The sequence below is a fragment of the Heloderma suspectum genome, chromosome 6 (assembly GCF_057233095.1).
Source record: "Heloderma suspectum isolate Gila_16-S chromosome 6, 16-S_ref, whole genome shotgun sequence".
NCBI lineage: Eukaryota > Metazoa > Chordata > Lepidosauria > Squamata > Helodermatidae > Heloderma > Heloderma suspectum.
The window spans coordinates 47,788,556-47,802,664 of NC_139463.1; the positions used below are offsets into that span (position 1 = coordinate 47,788,556).

The 14,109-nt window shown below is 52.9% G+C and overlaps 1 protein-coding gene across 1 annotated transcript; it reads right to left on the reverse strand.

Annotated features, from left to right (window-relative positions):
- Positions 1-1,233: 1,233 nt before the first annotated feature.
- On the reverse strand, positions 1,234-13,943 carry TSR1 (TSR1 ribosome maturation factor). The gene is made up of 15 exons (XM_084804219.1): positions 13,807-13,943; positions 12,629-12,732; positions 12,316-12,532; positions 12,101-12,235; positions 10,971-11,392; positions 10,679-10,838; positions 9,695-9,846; positions 6,267-6,463; positions 5,807-5,969; positions 4,576-4,689; positions 4,167-4,299; positions 3,356-3,472; positions 2,522-2,662; positions 1,609-1,683; positions 1,234-1,507 (listed from the first exon to the last, which is right to left on the reverse strand). Exons 1-15 carry the CDS (start codon positions 13,925-13,927, stop codon positions 1,332-1,334), a joined length of 2,427 nt encoding a protein of 808 aa, XP_084660345.1. The 5' UTR covers positions 13,928-13,943; the 3' UTR covers positions 1,234-1,331.
- Between the last annotated feature and the right edge of the window lie 166 nt (positions 13,944-14,109).

Sequence of the window (14,109 nt, forward strand, 5' to 3'; positions counted from 1 at the left end):
TGACAGACGGGGAAAGCCGTACTGTGGCAGAGTGGCATGCTGGGCAAACTGCTTTATGCCGAAGGCAGGGTCTACCGATGGTAAGAGAAGACACATGTGCATGCATGTGCGCACGTATGTGCACTCCCCCAAGCTATCTCTGCCCCTACAGGCTCCCTGCATGGTTGATAATTTGGAGCAGTTCAATCTCCACCCACACAGATCTCAGCCAGGTTTCCATTCCATGATGAGGTTTTCATCCATCTCACAAGGATACTGTAATGGCAAAGAGGGGTCAGCAAACGTGACATGGCCAAAACGCCTTCCTCGATCTGTCTAGCTACTGCTAATGATTTGGAGAAACTGGCCTTTTGGTGCTCCTGCAGCATAATCAAAGCCCATGTTCTCAGGACAGTCTCTTTGGAGGTAGGCCCTATCAAGTCCCTGTTCCTTCTGTTAGGCCATGATGCCCAAGAACACGAGAGTTCACCCTCAGAGGCGGGGGTGGGTCCCAACCCAGCCCTCCTGGGCTCCCCAGGTGGCTGTCCCCCCTTCCCCTCGCCCCACCACCACTTGCTTGGCAGTTTCCCAGCCTTTGTGCAGCCCCCCACCCCATTCTGAAAGTCTGAAATGCCTCTCCTATGGTGGAATGACAGGCAAGAAGAGCTTCAAGATCAAACATGCAGGTCGTGTTGTCCTTGCCCCCTTTGCCTTCAGCACCACCCACCACTGGAATGTGGGCCCCCAGAGCTGCTCTGAAGTAGAATTTTGGCCCCCCAGCTGGAAAAGGTTCCCCATTCCTGCTCTAAAGTCAACAGAAGAGTAACTGATGTCCCCACAGCCCTAAAGCCATGTAAGAGAAAACCAACGAGTGAGTGTAAATGGAGAGGCCCAAGGCAGGAAGCACAGCCCTGTTCCAGGATCCAAGGGGAAGAGGGGGGACATGCAGCAACCTCCATGGATTGTATGGAGCTGGTTTAACACACACACACACACCCTTTAGCGAGGCTTCCAAACTAGGGCACCACCATGACAGGGAACAGCTGCCCAGGGTCCACGATGGCAAAGCACTGGGAACTGACCCCTGGGCCATGCCAAGGCGGACACAAAGTTCAAGCAAAACCAACAGACTCGTGGCTATTCCTCTGCCAGCTCTTAACAGGAATTAAGCCCAGGCAACCTCCTCCCCTCTGTCTCGCAGGGTGCCCACGCTGTTGGGCCATCAAGAACTAAATAAATAAATCACCCAGAAAGCCAGATGTCTTCTGGAAATAATATTTCTCTCTGCAATAAATAGATACAAAGGAACTGGGGTGGGGCGGTGCCAGACAAAGCTGAGCCGCAGGCGGGCGCTAGTCCATTTCTTCCTCCCCCTGTCCAGGCAGGCTGCTTTCACCCCTCCCACGCGGCTCTGGCACATGAGGGTCATACGTCCATTTGGGGAAGACCCGCTTGTACAGCGTCATCAGCACCGTGTCCTGGGACTTCAGCTGCCCATCGAACTGGCATTTCATGTGGCCGTGGGTCCCTGGCAGCAAAGAAGAGGTGGAGCGTTAAGCCGTTGAAACGCGAGGGCGGGAAGAGAGGTCTGCCGACTCGCCCGTGCTCTCAAGAGCCAGGCCTGCTCACCTAGAGGTTCCTTGATGTGCCCACGCCGGCCCCACTTACTCCGGAGCTCCACCGGTTTGAACCACAACACATCCTCTGCAGGACAAGAACGAAGGGTAAGTGCTGCCCATCACTCGGCACGTCCCAGAATGAAGCTCCCCAGGCCTTGCATGTTCATAGGCTGCTTTGCTAACAGCAACTCAGGCTGTTGTAACACTTCACACAAGTAACTGCCCCCCCGCCCCACACCCCCGCCAATATCCACCAGCAGACTACCTTCAGAACCGTGCTCTGGGGATCGCTGTGGAGCTCCCAAAACAAGGAGATGCCCCCTGCCAGGACAGCTTCCCCGCTGCTGCTGACCTTTCCCTGCTTTTGCGCACTGCAACAGGCCGAGCCTCTGTCCCTACTCTCCACTTCTTCCACAATCATGGCAACATTTCCATGAGCGCAGAAAATCTGAAGAGCACTACCCCTTCCACAGCCTCCCTCTGGCTTACTATTCAGACACTGGGGCTGTTTGCATGACATGACAGCCCACTGTAGAGTATTTAACCCACAGTGAGGCTGTGGTGTGTGCAGATGCCATTTTGAATGCGCAAGCCCTACTTGGTTGTCGTGTCATGTGAACATGGATTGTGTGAGGGTTGTTTAACCCTTGCATAACCCAGGTTCGCACGACACTACAACCCCCAAGTGGAGGCATCCCATGGGCAATGCAACTCGTGGCATTATACAGAAGGCATAATAGGTTGTTAGATTTGGGGGCGGGGGGTGCTTCTACACTGCACACTCTGTCCTTGAGGATCCGGCTTGCCATCCCACAGGCAAGCCTATCAGAGCAGCGCATGGACAGGCACCAAGTTTTCAGCATTTCTGCACCTCCACCTCCCCCCAATTGCTCTCCCAGGGGCTCTTCCATCAGGTCCCGTACCTCTGTTGAAGAACATGTAGCGCACAACAGCCAGTTTACTGAGGATCTTGAAAGGATGGCCACTCAGCACCACCCGCTTGATGACAAGCCTGTTGGGGTTTACGCTGAGTAGGGAGCCTGTGGCCACGAGGCTGTGAGCTCCTGCAGAGAAACATAACAGTGTCAAACACATTGTTGGAAGGGCAACAGGGCTCAGCTCTCCAGAATATAGGCTACAACTTCGTGTCTGGCAGATACAGGACTCAGGCCATGCTCCCCCTCCGTATAAGCCCCCTTTGAACGGAACTGTCCAAAGTGGAAAAGATCATAAAAATAATACATTGCAGTCTACAGCAAGTGGCTGAGAAAGCACATTCAACCCCATCTGTATTCAGGTTTCAGTGCCTCTTGATAAAAACACATCCACAAATCATGGCGACAATGCAGTATCAACACAAGCCTGTAAAAACATCAGTATTGCCACCAGTAAATAACGTTTTGACTGAGAGGTGGCAGGAAGACTACGAAGGCACCTGGCAGGTTCTCTGGGGAGGCCGCTGCCCGGGAAAGGCTCTGCTTCGCACTCTCTTACTGCCTGCGTACACAGAGGCACAGAGTGGAGTGTGTCAGATGAGCCAATGGGGCAGGGTGGCTCAAGCAGGAAAAATGCTCCCAGCTGCCTGCTTCTCCCCAGGAGCAAGTGCCTGATGGCTCTATCTGCTGCAGGGGAAGTGGGGCTTGCCAGTGGGCAGGAACTGGAAACACCAGCTTGGGGGGGGGGCAGCAGGAGCAGCTCATAGCTGGATACCAAGCTGTGGTGACCTGCACTCCCATGAGGGCCCCTCCCAGACTCACCGCTGCTCTTCTGTTTGAACAGCAACACAGAAGCAGGCGGGAAAGTGATGGGTGCGTAAATGGTGGCCACTGTGGCAGTGTCAGCACGCAGGAACTGCTCCAGCTTGTGCTTGTCCGCTGAAGGAGGAAAGATGCCTGTTTAATTTAACCGTCTATCCTGCTCTTTTAAAAAAAAAAAACACAACCCAACAGATTTTTTTATTTAAAGCATTTTCATCTCGCTTTTCAGCCAAAAAGGGCTCCCAGCGTGGCTTCCAAAGGTCAGAGATAAGACAGCACCTGTCCTCAGGTGTACAATTCTAAATGACATGACACAAAAGGAAAGGGATTCAGAGGAAGAAAGATGAAAACCCAGACACTAGTTCTTAATAGCTTAAACTATTTGTGGCAACGCCCAAGGGACCTTCCGAAGCAGGGAGAGTGCTGAGAATTCTTTTTCAGAGATCCTGTGTCTTGAAGGAACCATGGGGCTCCTTCAAGGGAAGCTCTGGCCTGAAACTGACCACCTAAACGGGACAGGAGAGCAGATGTTGCTGCTGCCTTCAGGGCGAGTCTGAAGGAGCCACATCTGCCCCCCTTTTCTGCCTTGGACCAAGTTCAGCAACTGGGTCTGTCTGGCTCAGGGCCATCAGCTGGCGGAGGTCGCCGGGGTCTCGGGCAGGGGCCCTTCCCAGCCCTGCTGCGTAGAGAGGCCTGCCAGAACCATGCCTGGGACCGCCAACATGTTATGGCACCAAGCTCCTCGCTCCCCCTCGCGGCCAGTGGCAGGGGCCAAGTGCACGTCGTGGGGCACGGGGCAAAATGTGCCCACCTGAACTGTGCTGAGAGTAAAGTGGGGAGGCCCGGAAGCGGCGGAACCCGCAGTGGACAACCACCTCCTCCTTGGACCGGAGGGGCTCGCTGCAGCTTGGGTGGCGTCTCACCAGAAGGTTCAGCACAGACATCTGCAGACAGGGAAGAAGAGGACCAGAAGGGAGCCTGAGAGCGAGCCCTTTGCCCAGGCAGCACCGGGGGACCAAAGTCACACCCAGCCCTGGCAAGAGGGACCTCAGATCGCTCAAGGAGCGCCAGGCGGCTTCGGAAAGGCTCAGGCGGCGTGGTGCACAGTTGGTGCTGGCCACCCTGGGGCTTTCCACAGGTCCCAACTGGCCAGGCTCCCCAAAATGCTCTTCCCACAGAAAGTACCCAGCAGCAAGTCCCCCCATCCCGCCCCAATTCACCTTCTGTTCGTAGGGAAGCAACGTGAAGAGCACGAGAGGCACCTGCTGCTGCTGGAAACTCTCCACGACAGAGACGGGGACACTGCAAACGTGGAGTGTGATGTACCATCCGACCTGTGGAAAGGGCAGACCCAGGGGTGGGGGAGGGGGGTACAGGAGGTGCCGACACCACCGGAACTCAGCAGGAGGCACCACAGCCCTTGGCCAAGAGAGGTGGCAGGTGCAGGCGGGGGAGGGAAACCCTGCACACTCACCTGCTTAGACCCGAGACTAGAAAAGGGTCGTAACCAAGAGAGGAAGAGAATTCTGAAACCAGCTCCCCCAATGCCAAGGGCTGCTTGAGGCGCCCGCCGGCACACTGAGCTGAATGCCCCAAGCAGCAGAGCGCCAGGATGACGGTTTCCTCCCGCTTCCTCTAAAGCGGAGGAGAAAGGGAGGCCTCTGATGCAGACTTATACAAACTGCTTCAGAGCTCCAAGGATGAGCTTTGATCACACGCTCAGGGCCACCAATCAAAGTTTCGCACCAAGCTGGAAATCTACAGCCTGTCTATCTTAGGCAAGGTGGGTTTGGACACACACTGCTGCCTTACACCAAGCCAGACCACCAGTCCATCTAGCCAACGACTGCCTACAACAGCCTCCCCCAAGCCTCCAGACTTTTGGACTTCCAACTCCCATCAGCCCCAGCCAGCTCAGCCAATGGTCACACATGCTAGGAGTTGTAGTCCAAAATATCTGGAGGGCACCAGGTTGGGGAAGGCTGGTCTAAAACAGCTGGCCTCAGGTCTCCAGCAAGATTTTCCCCATCTCTCCCGCCGGTTCTGCCCTCCCTCCCTCCGCTGGAAATCTTACTCAGGTCTCTCTCTGGCTTCAAAGATTTCAGCAGGCCTTGCATTTTCAAGCATGTCTTTGAAACCACGAGGGTTAGAAACTTGCTCTTATGCTGAAATGAAAGTTTAGGCTCTCAAGCAGCTGAATTCTGTGCCCAGTTTTTGTGCGTTATGCATGGAGGCCTCTTTCTACACAATGGGCCCCGCTCACTCCTGGTTGCCCCACACTTGCTTAGGAGAGGCTTGGTGCAGACAAACCCATCTCAATGGGTGGGCTGAACCCCAAATCACTTCCAAGGCCCCATGTCTCTGCCCTGCAACTGCACAATGATTTAACAGAACTCTCGAGGCATAGCAGCTCTAGGAGTGAATGGCAGAGCTCAACGGACAAAGACCCACCTCAGCGCCATCACTTTGCTCTCGCTCCAGCTGCCGGAAGACATGCTTCCGTGTCCGGGAGAAGTCCTGGAACTGGAAGATCCGGGCATAATCCCTGGGCAGGTTCTCTTTGGGGTCCCATGGAGATGTCCGAAAGCTTTTCAGACCCCTGTACTTTTGGAATCTGAAAGTAAGAAGGAATCCACTCTCAAACCTGCATCTCAGGAGCGCTGGCTGCCTGCCATCATCTGTCCTGCAGCCCGCGAAGGAGCTCTCTCCTCCCAGGCCTGTGAACGGGCTGCAGCAGCTGGTGGACAGTCTCCATTCCCACAGCCCAGCCAGACAGCCCCCTTGGGTAGCACCACGATGCAGCCTCGCGCCAGCAGCTCCACTGGCAGCTCCAAACACAGCAAGCAGGTGCACCCAGCGAACCCTGTCACCGCCGTCGCTGCCTTCCTAGGCTGCGGGTGGGGAGTCTTACCGGACCCGGGCCAGCACATCCCGGGGGGTGTCCACCTCATCCGGAAAGATCTCCTCCTGCCTCTCCTGCCTGAACTTCTCCAGCATGGCCTCATCTTCCTCCATCTTCTCATCGTCCTGCTCAGTTTCTGGCAGTGCCATGGTGTCACACTCTTCCTCCTCCTCTGTGGCTAGTTCTTCCTCACTGCTGCTCCCATCCTAGCACACAAAAGGCAGCCCAGGTGGGTTTCTGAGTGACAGAGCAACGGAGCTACTACAAAGCACAGTGCCTAGGCACTCTGTCCGAGGAGGGTTTAAAGCTCCAGGAGGATGTTAAACTGAATCCTACAGGGAAGGGAAACGTAAAGTTGGGGGTAACAATGGATGAAGGCTCATGCACCACAACAGAGAGAACAGCTCTAATAGCACCCAATAATAGGCTTCAAAAATATGTAGGATGAAAGCCAGACTATAAAGCACATGGTCCTCAATGTCTATACACTAAAGCCCAGACTATGGGAAACAAACAGAACGAACTTGAACTCTTAATACAGGAGGGAAATTATGACTTGATAGGTATAACTGAGACTCGGTGGGATGACTCTCATGACTGGAATACAGCAATTGAAGGATATAACTTGTTCAAAAAGAACAGGAGAAATAGAAAGGGAGGTGGGGTTGCACTGTATGTGAAAAATACATATCTCTGCACAGAAATACAGGAGAATGAGCTTGGTAGCCCCATCGAGGGCATCTGGGTTAAAATAAAAGCAGCAAAGAACAAAAGGAGCCTGGTGGTCGGAGTCTACTACCGGCCACCCAGTCAAGGAGAAGACGAGGATGAAACTTTTGAAAAGCAAACTGCCAAGGTTTGAAGGAAGCATGATGTAGTAGTAATGGGGGACCTCAATTTCCCCGATATTTGTTGGGAGACAAATTCTGCCAAACATGGCCCATCCAGGAAATTCCTGACATGTGTGGCAGATAACTTCCTCCTACAGAAAGCAGAAGAAGGAACTAGAGGATTGGCTATCCTTGACCTGATCCTAACCAACAGAGATGATTTAGTGGGTAAAGGAGCAGTTACAGGAACTCTGGGGGAAAGCGACCATGTTAAACTTGAGTTCATGGTTCTAAGGGAAGCAAAAGCCGAGTGTAGCCAAACCCGTACCCTGGATTTTAGGAAAGCCTATTTTAATGAACTCAGAACGATGATAAGTGAGGTCCCATGGCAAGCGACTGTCATGAGAAAAGGAGTCCAAGATGGGTGGGAGTTTTTACAAAAGAAAATTCTCAAGGCACAATTACAAACAATTCCAGCAAGAAGAAAAGGTGGAAGACAACAGAAGAAGCCAATCTGGCTTCACAAAAAGCTTACAGATAATCTGAAAAAAAAGTACACATACAGTAAGTGGAAGGAAGGCCAAGCAACAAAGGAAGAGTACAGGCAGGTAGCACAGAATTGCAGGGATAGTGTCAGGAAGTAACCTCCCTTGTGGACTGTGGGAATGCTGTAGACGTCATATACCTCGACTTCAGCAAAGCTTTCGACAAAGTGCCCCATGATCTCCTGATGAGCAAACTAGCTCAAAGTGGGCTAGATGAAACAATGATCCAGTGGATCCACAGTTGGCTACAGAATCGGACTCAGAGAGTGCTTATCAATGGGATCTTCTCCAACTGGGGAGAGGTAAGGGGTGGGGTACTGTAGGGCTCAGTCCTGGGCCCAGTGCTCTTCAACATTTGTATTAATGACTTGGAGGAGGAGGTGCAGGGAATGCTCATGAAATCTGCAGATGATACAAAATTGGGCGAGATAGCTAATACCTTGGAAGACAGAAACAAAATTCAAAGTGAGCTTGATAGACTAGAGCGCTGGGCAGAAAACAACAGAATGAAACTTAATAGGGATAAATGTCAAGTTCTGCACCTAGGAATAAGAAACCAAATGCACAGTTACAAGATGGGGGATACGTGGCTCAAGAAGACCACAAGTGAGAAGGATCTTGGAACTGTCGTCGATCACAAGCTGAATATGAGCCAACAATGTGATGTGGCTGCAAAAAAGGCAAATGCTCTTTTGGGCTGCATTCATAGAAGCGTAGCTTCCAAATCCCGGGAAGTACTAGTTCCCCTCTACTCAGCACTGGTTAGGCCTCATCTGGAGTACTGTGTCCGGTTCTGGGCACCACACTTTAAGAAGGATGCAGACAAACTGGAGAGGGTTCAGAGGAGGGCAACAAAGATGATCAGGGGACGGGCAACAAAGATGATCAGGGGACTGGCAACAAAGCCCTATGAAGAGAGACTGAAAGAACTGGGCATGTTTAGCCTTGAGAAGAGAAGACTGAGGGGAGATATGATAGCGCTCTTCAAGTCCTTGAAAGGGTGTCACAGAGAGGAAGGCCAGGATCTCTTCTTGATCATCCCAGACTGCAGGACACGGAATCATGGGCTCAAGTGACAGGAAGCCAGATTCCGGCTGAACATCAGGAAAAACTTCCTGACTGTCAGAGCAATATGACAATGGAACCCATTACCTGGGGAGGCGGTGGGCTCTCCCCCACTGGAGGCGTTCAAGATGAGGCTGGACAGCCATTTGTCAGGGATGCTCTGTCTTGGATTCCTGCATTGAGCAGGGGGTTGGACTCGATGGCCTTGTAGGCCCCTTCCAACCCTACTATTCTATGATTCTAGTCTTAGCATAGTGCCTAGGCACTCTGTCCAGTCCTTAGCCTAGGCTATGCCAACTTGAAAACCAATTGGTGAAAGGACAGACCTCTCTGAAGTCAAGCAAAATACCATTTCTAATTTTAAAAAACAAATTCAAATGCAATTAAAACAAACAAACATAGGACAACCTAGGCTGGCAGTCTGGAATGAACTGCCAAGCTGGACTTAGGACAAAGCCTTCCCGTCTCTCTGTATTACACACGTAAGTCTTTCCAACAGTGTTCTTCTGTTTTGTCCTCCTCTAATTCTGGTCTCTATCAATCCATCAACTGGCAGCCACAAATCCACCTCGCCAGCAAGAAGCATCCTTGGCTGATGAAGATGCCAGCAGAACATACCCCCCACCATCACTTCCTCCACCCAACATTTCATAGACTGCTACGCTTCACTTCGACAATGCCTACAACTCATTTATTCAACCCTGCCCTCCATGCTTCCCAACCAGCTCATCAGACATCTGGCTTCTCTTTCCTGCTCTGCGCTAGCTTTACCTGTAGAGTCCTCTGGACAGCGATGGCAGCACTTTTGCACCCTTCCTCCAACCTGGTGCCCTCCAGATGGTTTAGACTACAACTCCCAGCATTCCTGACCACTGGGCATGCTGGCAGGGGCTGACAGGAGTTGGAAGTCCCAAACATCTGAAGGGCATCAGGTTGAGGGAAGGCTGCTGTACAGGCTGTAGCCAGGCAATGGTGAAAACAGCACTGATTCCATTACCTGGGAGATGGTCTCTTCCGAAAAGTTCTCCTCCTTATCATCCTCCTCACTGCCAGTTCCCAATTCTTCCTCGTCCAGGATCCAGGCGGCCTGGTAGGCTGATGTGCCTCTGGGGACCCTCTTAGCCACCTTCTTGCTTTGCTCGAGGGACTCTGTGAGTGAGGGAGTTGCGGGAGGGTTAATGAATGGCAAACAGAGAACCACTCTTGCCAAAAAACATCCACCTGCTCAGGCAGTTGTGGTCAAAATTCCTTCACAGAACCAAGGAAATGGAGCTGAGTTACTTGGAGCACAGAGTTGGTGCTCGTTGAAGTTGGGGCTTTTTATGACCTACTCTTAAAAAGGTGGAAGTTCTAGAGCACAAGAAGCCTGAAAACGAAGAATGGTCTTATTTTGCATAATTCCTGGGAAACAAGAAATATCTATTATTACTTATTTATTTAGGATATTTATAAACCACCCTTCATCAGAGTGGTCAACTATATAATAAAAAGAATAAATACTATTATAAATAAGAGGCAGTAAAAACCAACAACCCATAACAGACCGACTGGCTTAAAATGCCCAAACAAATGAATAGGCAACCAGTGCAGCTCCTTTAGGTTTGGTGTAGCAGGATAGACATCTGGCCACAACTGTTAACATTCTAGCAACCGCATGATGCACAAGTTGGAGCTCTCAGGCCACCTTTTCAGGGCAGCCCCATGTATAACGCATGGCAGTAGCTCAACTGGGAAGTTGCTTGAGCATAGACCACTGTAGCCAGACTACCCCTATGAGAGAATGGTCATAGCTGGCAAACCAGTGCTCTGTGCATAGCACTGAAGCTCTACCTAGATGACCAAAGTCAGTCCTGGGAGAAAAGCTGAAAGAGAAGCACAGCCTCAGCTTCCTTCCCCAAAAGCGGCTTCAGTAAAGGTGGCTGGTCGAAGCAGGAAGAACAAACTGAAAGGGCCTAGCTCCTCATAGGAATTTCAGACTGACCCTCTGCCTCCTTCAGCTCCTCCTCTGTGGGCCAGGTCTGCTCTCCATCCATGGGGTCAGGGACCACTTCTGACTGCAAGGACTGCTGCTTGCTAGGATCAGCCTTGCTTAGCACCTTCACATCTTCCTCCATCTCATCCACTCTGCTGACAAGGTCATCCTAGGAGTCAGGAGAGAGAAGCTGAAATACTGCCCCTTTGGGGCCAGACAAGCTTTCTTCCTGCAGCATTCACTGCAGGTGGCGCTCCTCCTCCTCGCTTTCAGACATGCCCCACCAGGCAACAGAACTCACCTGTTCCTCTGTGCACGTTGGTTGCCCTTTTGCAACTCTGGGGTTCAGTGCAAAGGGCTCTTGTGGGGCATCCACCTGACTAATCTGAAAGTCCCCGTGTCCCACAATATGCACCAAGCTGTTCACGTTCAGCCTCCGGCCCCTCACATAGCCAGAGACCTTCAGGGTCCCCACTAAGGCACTGTCTGAGCAAGGCACGAATTCGGCAGCATCAGCCAGCAGGTGGGCCCGTCGGTCTCGGAATGCCAGGTGCCGCTGCTTCTGGCTGGCAAGATGGTGCAGCAGCAGTGCAGACTCCTGCGCTGTGTTGAGGGGAAAGAGCTTGGCCTCGGGAAATCGCTTTGCAACAGCTTTGCTCAGCTTTTTCCTGCAGTCAATCTGCTTCTTCAGTGGCTGGTCAGCAAGACCTTGAACAGCAAGGCCTGAAGAGGACAAAGAGAAGAGAGGCTCAACAGCTGGCTGGGCCTTGATGGGCTAATTGGTCACATGCAGCGGAAAAGCCAAGGGGACCCAACTGACCATGGAGGCAGGACAGACTGGAAACACAGGACACCAGCACACAGGACACAAAAACATGATGGCCTTGTAACACTGACTGGAAGCTCACTGCCTTCCCTTCAGCCACTCTACATCCCTTACATAAGATAGTGCAAAAGCCATGGGGGGACGAACCCAAAATTCATTATATCCAGTATTCCATTTCCAAGGAAAACCAGCCAAATGTCTTTGTGAAGTGTACAAGGAGGGCATGAAGGCAACAGCCCAGCCCTGTTTGTCTGCAACATCTACTCTTCAGAGGTAGAATGCCTCTGAACATAGAAACACTGCTTAGCGCTCATGGGTAACATGATTAAATCCATCCTCTTTCATGAATGTGTCTAATCTTCCCTTAACAAAGACACGAAGCCATCTAGTTTGTGCTTTTCTCTATGAGTTAACTAGGCTCGATACTGACCATTAAGCAGTTCATACTTCAGACATTTGTCCTGGTTAGCAAAATGCTCCCCCCCCACCAATGCTGACCTCCCAGTCCCATTCTTGGCTCCTAGCTACAGTGGTATTTTGCTATCAGGAATTCAGTAAAGCACAAACTTTCGGACTAGCGCAGCTGCGTCTTACACCACACTCACCATAACTGGGGAGCCCCTGTGCAAAGATACAGGAGAGGCAGTAATCGCCTGCAGCATCCCAGCCTTCGAGAGGGTCCAGCACAAAGAGGAGGGTATCAGCAACCTTGGCAAGGTCCAGCACAGTGTGAAGGTTCCCTGGATGGCAAGAATCGCACGGATAAGGGTGGGACTTACCCTTTTGTGAGAGTGGAGCTGGCATGCAAAGGTAGCCTTACCTGCATTAGCCACCACAAAACGCCACCATAGCTTGGACTGGGGGCACAGCAAGGCAAAACCTGGTGGGCCCGTCTCAGTCTGGCACACAACGGAAGCCCCGCCACTTCGGAATAGGCTCAAGGCACTCTGGGCAACAACACTGGCATGCAGCGGCACCACCACCACCAGGTGCGGTGGCCCACCCCTGCGCCCCAAGTTCCTCTTCTCTTCCAGCACCTGTGACCACAAAGAGCAAACATGAGCCCTTCTTTCCCCTGCCTCACAGCAGCAGGCAGCATAAGCCTCACCCCACCCTGCTTTGTGCTGACTGACCGCATCCTTGCTCTGCCTGCGGAGCTGCCAGGCCCGGTGTTTGCGGTCCAACTTGGCCAAGTTGTGGTGCTGCTGTCGGCTGAGGGTCTTGGCAGGGATCCGGCCTGGGGAAAGAAAACAGCTCTTGATGCATGTTATACTATAATATGCAGTGCAATGTGTGGATTTATGGAGACTTGCTTTTTAAGTCATACTCTGAGCATAGCCCCCCATGAGCTTAGCCAATCATTACCATATTCCTGTCAACTCAGGTAATTAACATAAGTATTAATGGGCACTAATAACAACGGCTATATATTACTTCCAGTTATCAGAGGCACTATGCCTCTGTATACTAGTTGCTGGGGAACACGAACCAGAGGGTGCTACTGTAGTTGTAGGCATCTGGTGGGAATAGAATATTGTTATAGAACTTTGGTCTTATCCAGGACATACTTAACAGTAACAGGAGAAAGGCTTCTCTTTGTCTCTAAAGTAAGATACCAAAACAAGAACACTGGCATGTGTGTGTGGGGGGGGGAACTGGGAGTGGATTTGACAAGGAGGAGGATAAGTCTATCAGTGGCTACTAGTCATGATGGCTATTTATTAGCTCTAGATGCAGAAGCCATCTGGCTCTGCATACCAGTTGCTGGCTGGCCACGAGTGGGATGGTGCGACTGCACTCGGGTCGTACTTGTGGGCTTCCCACGGGCAGCCGGTTGGCCACTGTGTAAACACAATGCTGGCCTAGGTGGACGCTTGAGAGTGGCCGCCCCACGCACCAGAGGGCACGCGGCTGGGGAAGGCCGGCCTACTCCTCGCTGAAAACCCGCACCAGCGGGAAAGGACCCTTATGTATTTATTCAGAGCATTTTCACCGCACTCCTCAGCCGAAAAGGCTCCCAGAGTGGCTTACAGAGGCCACTGTTAGGCCAGCCCCTGCCCGCGGGCGCAACAGGAAAAGGGGCTGGGAGGGCGGAAGGGGAAGAAGGCAACCCGCTGCTGGGCGATGTACCGGGGCAGGCTGGAGCCCCCTGTCGCGCTGTTCTTCCTGGGAGGCCAGAGGTGCGGCTCCCCGCGCCCCCGGTTCCCTGGCCGGCGGAGGGGGCCGGCGTCCGCAGTCGCGGGCAGCGCCCCGCGGGCTCCCCGCTCGGCCCGGGCCTGCGCAAGCCGCCCAGCAGGCCGCGGGGACTCACCGCCCTGCCTCCGCTCGCTGCCCCCGCGGCGCCTCCCGGCCTTATGCGGCTTGTTCTGCTGCTTCAGGGCGCCGGGGCGGTGGGCGCCCCCCGCCTCCTTCGCCATGGCCGCGCGCCGCATGGCCGCGCCTGCTTCCGTTTCCTTGCGCTTCCGGGGGCACCAGCAAAGGCTGAACTGTAGAGCGACGCGGGCGGCTCTGAAGCTTTACCACAGATGTTCTCTAATTCCAGGAGGCGTGCGCCACTCTAACCTTTTCGCCTCTATGGTCATCCCCTCCGTCGTGTGAGCCCGGCGGCGCGTGC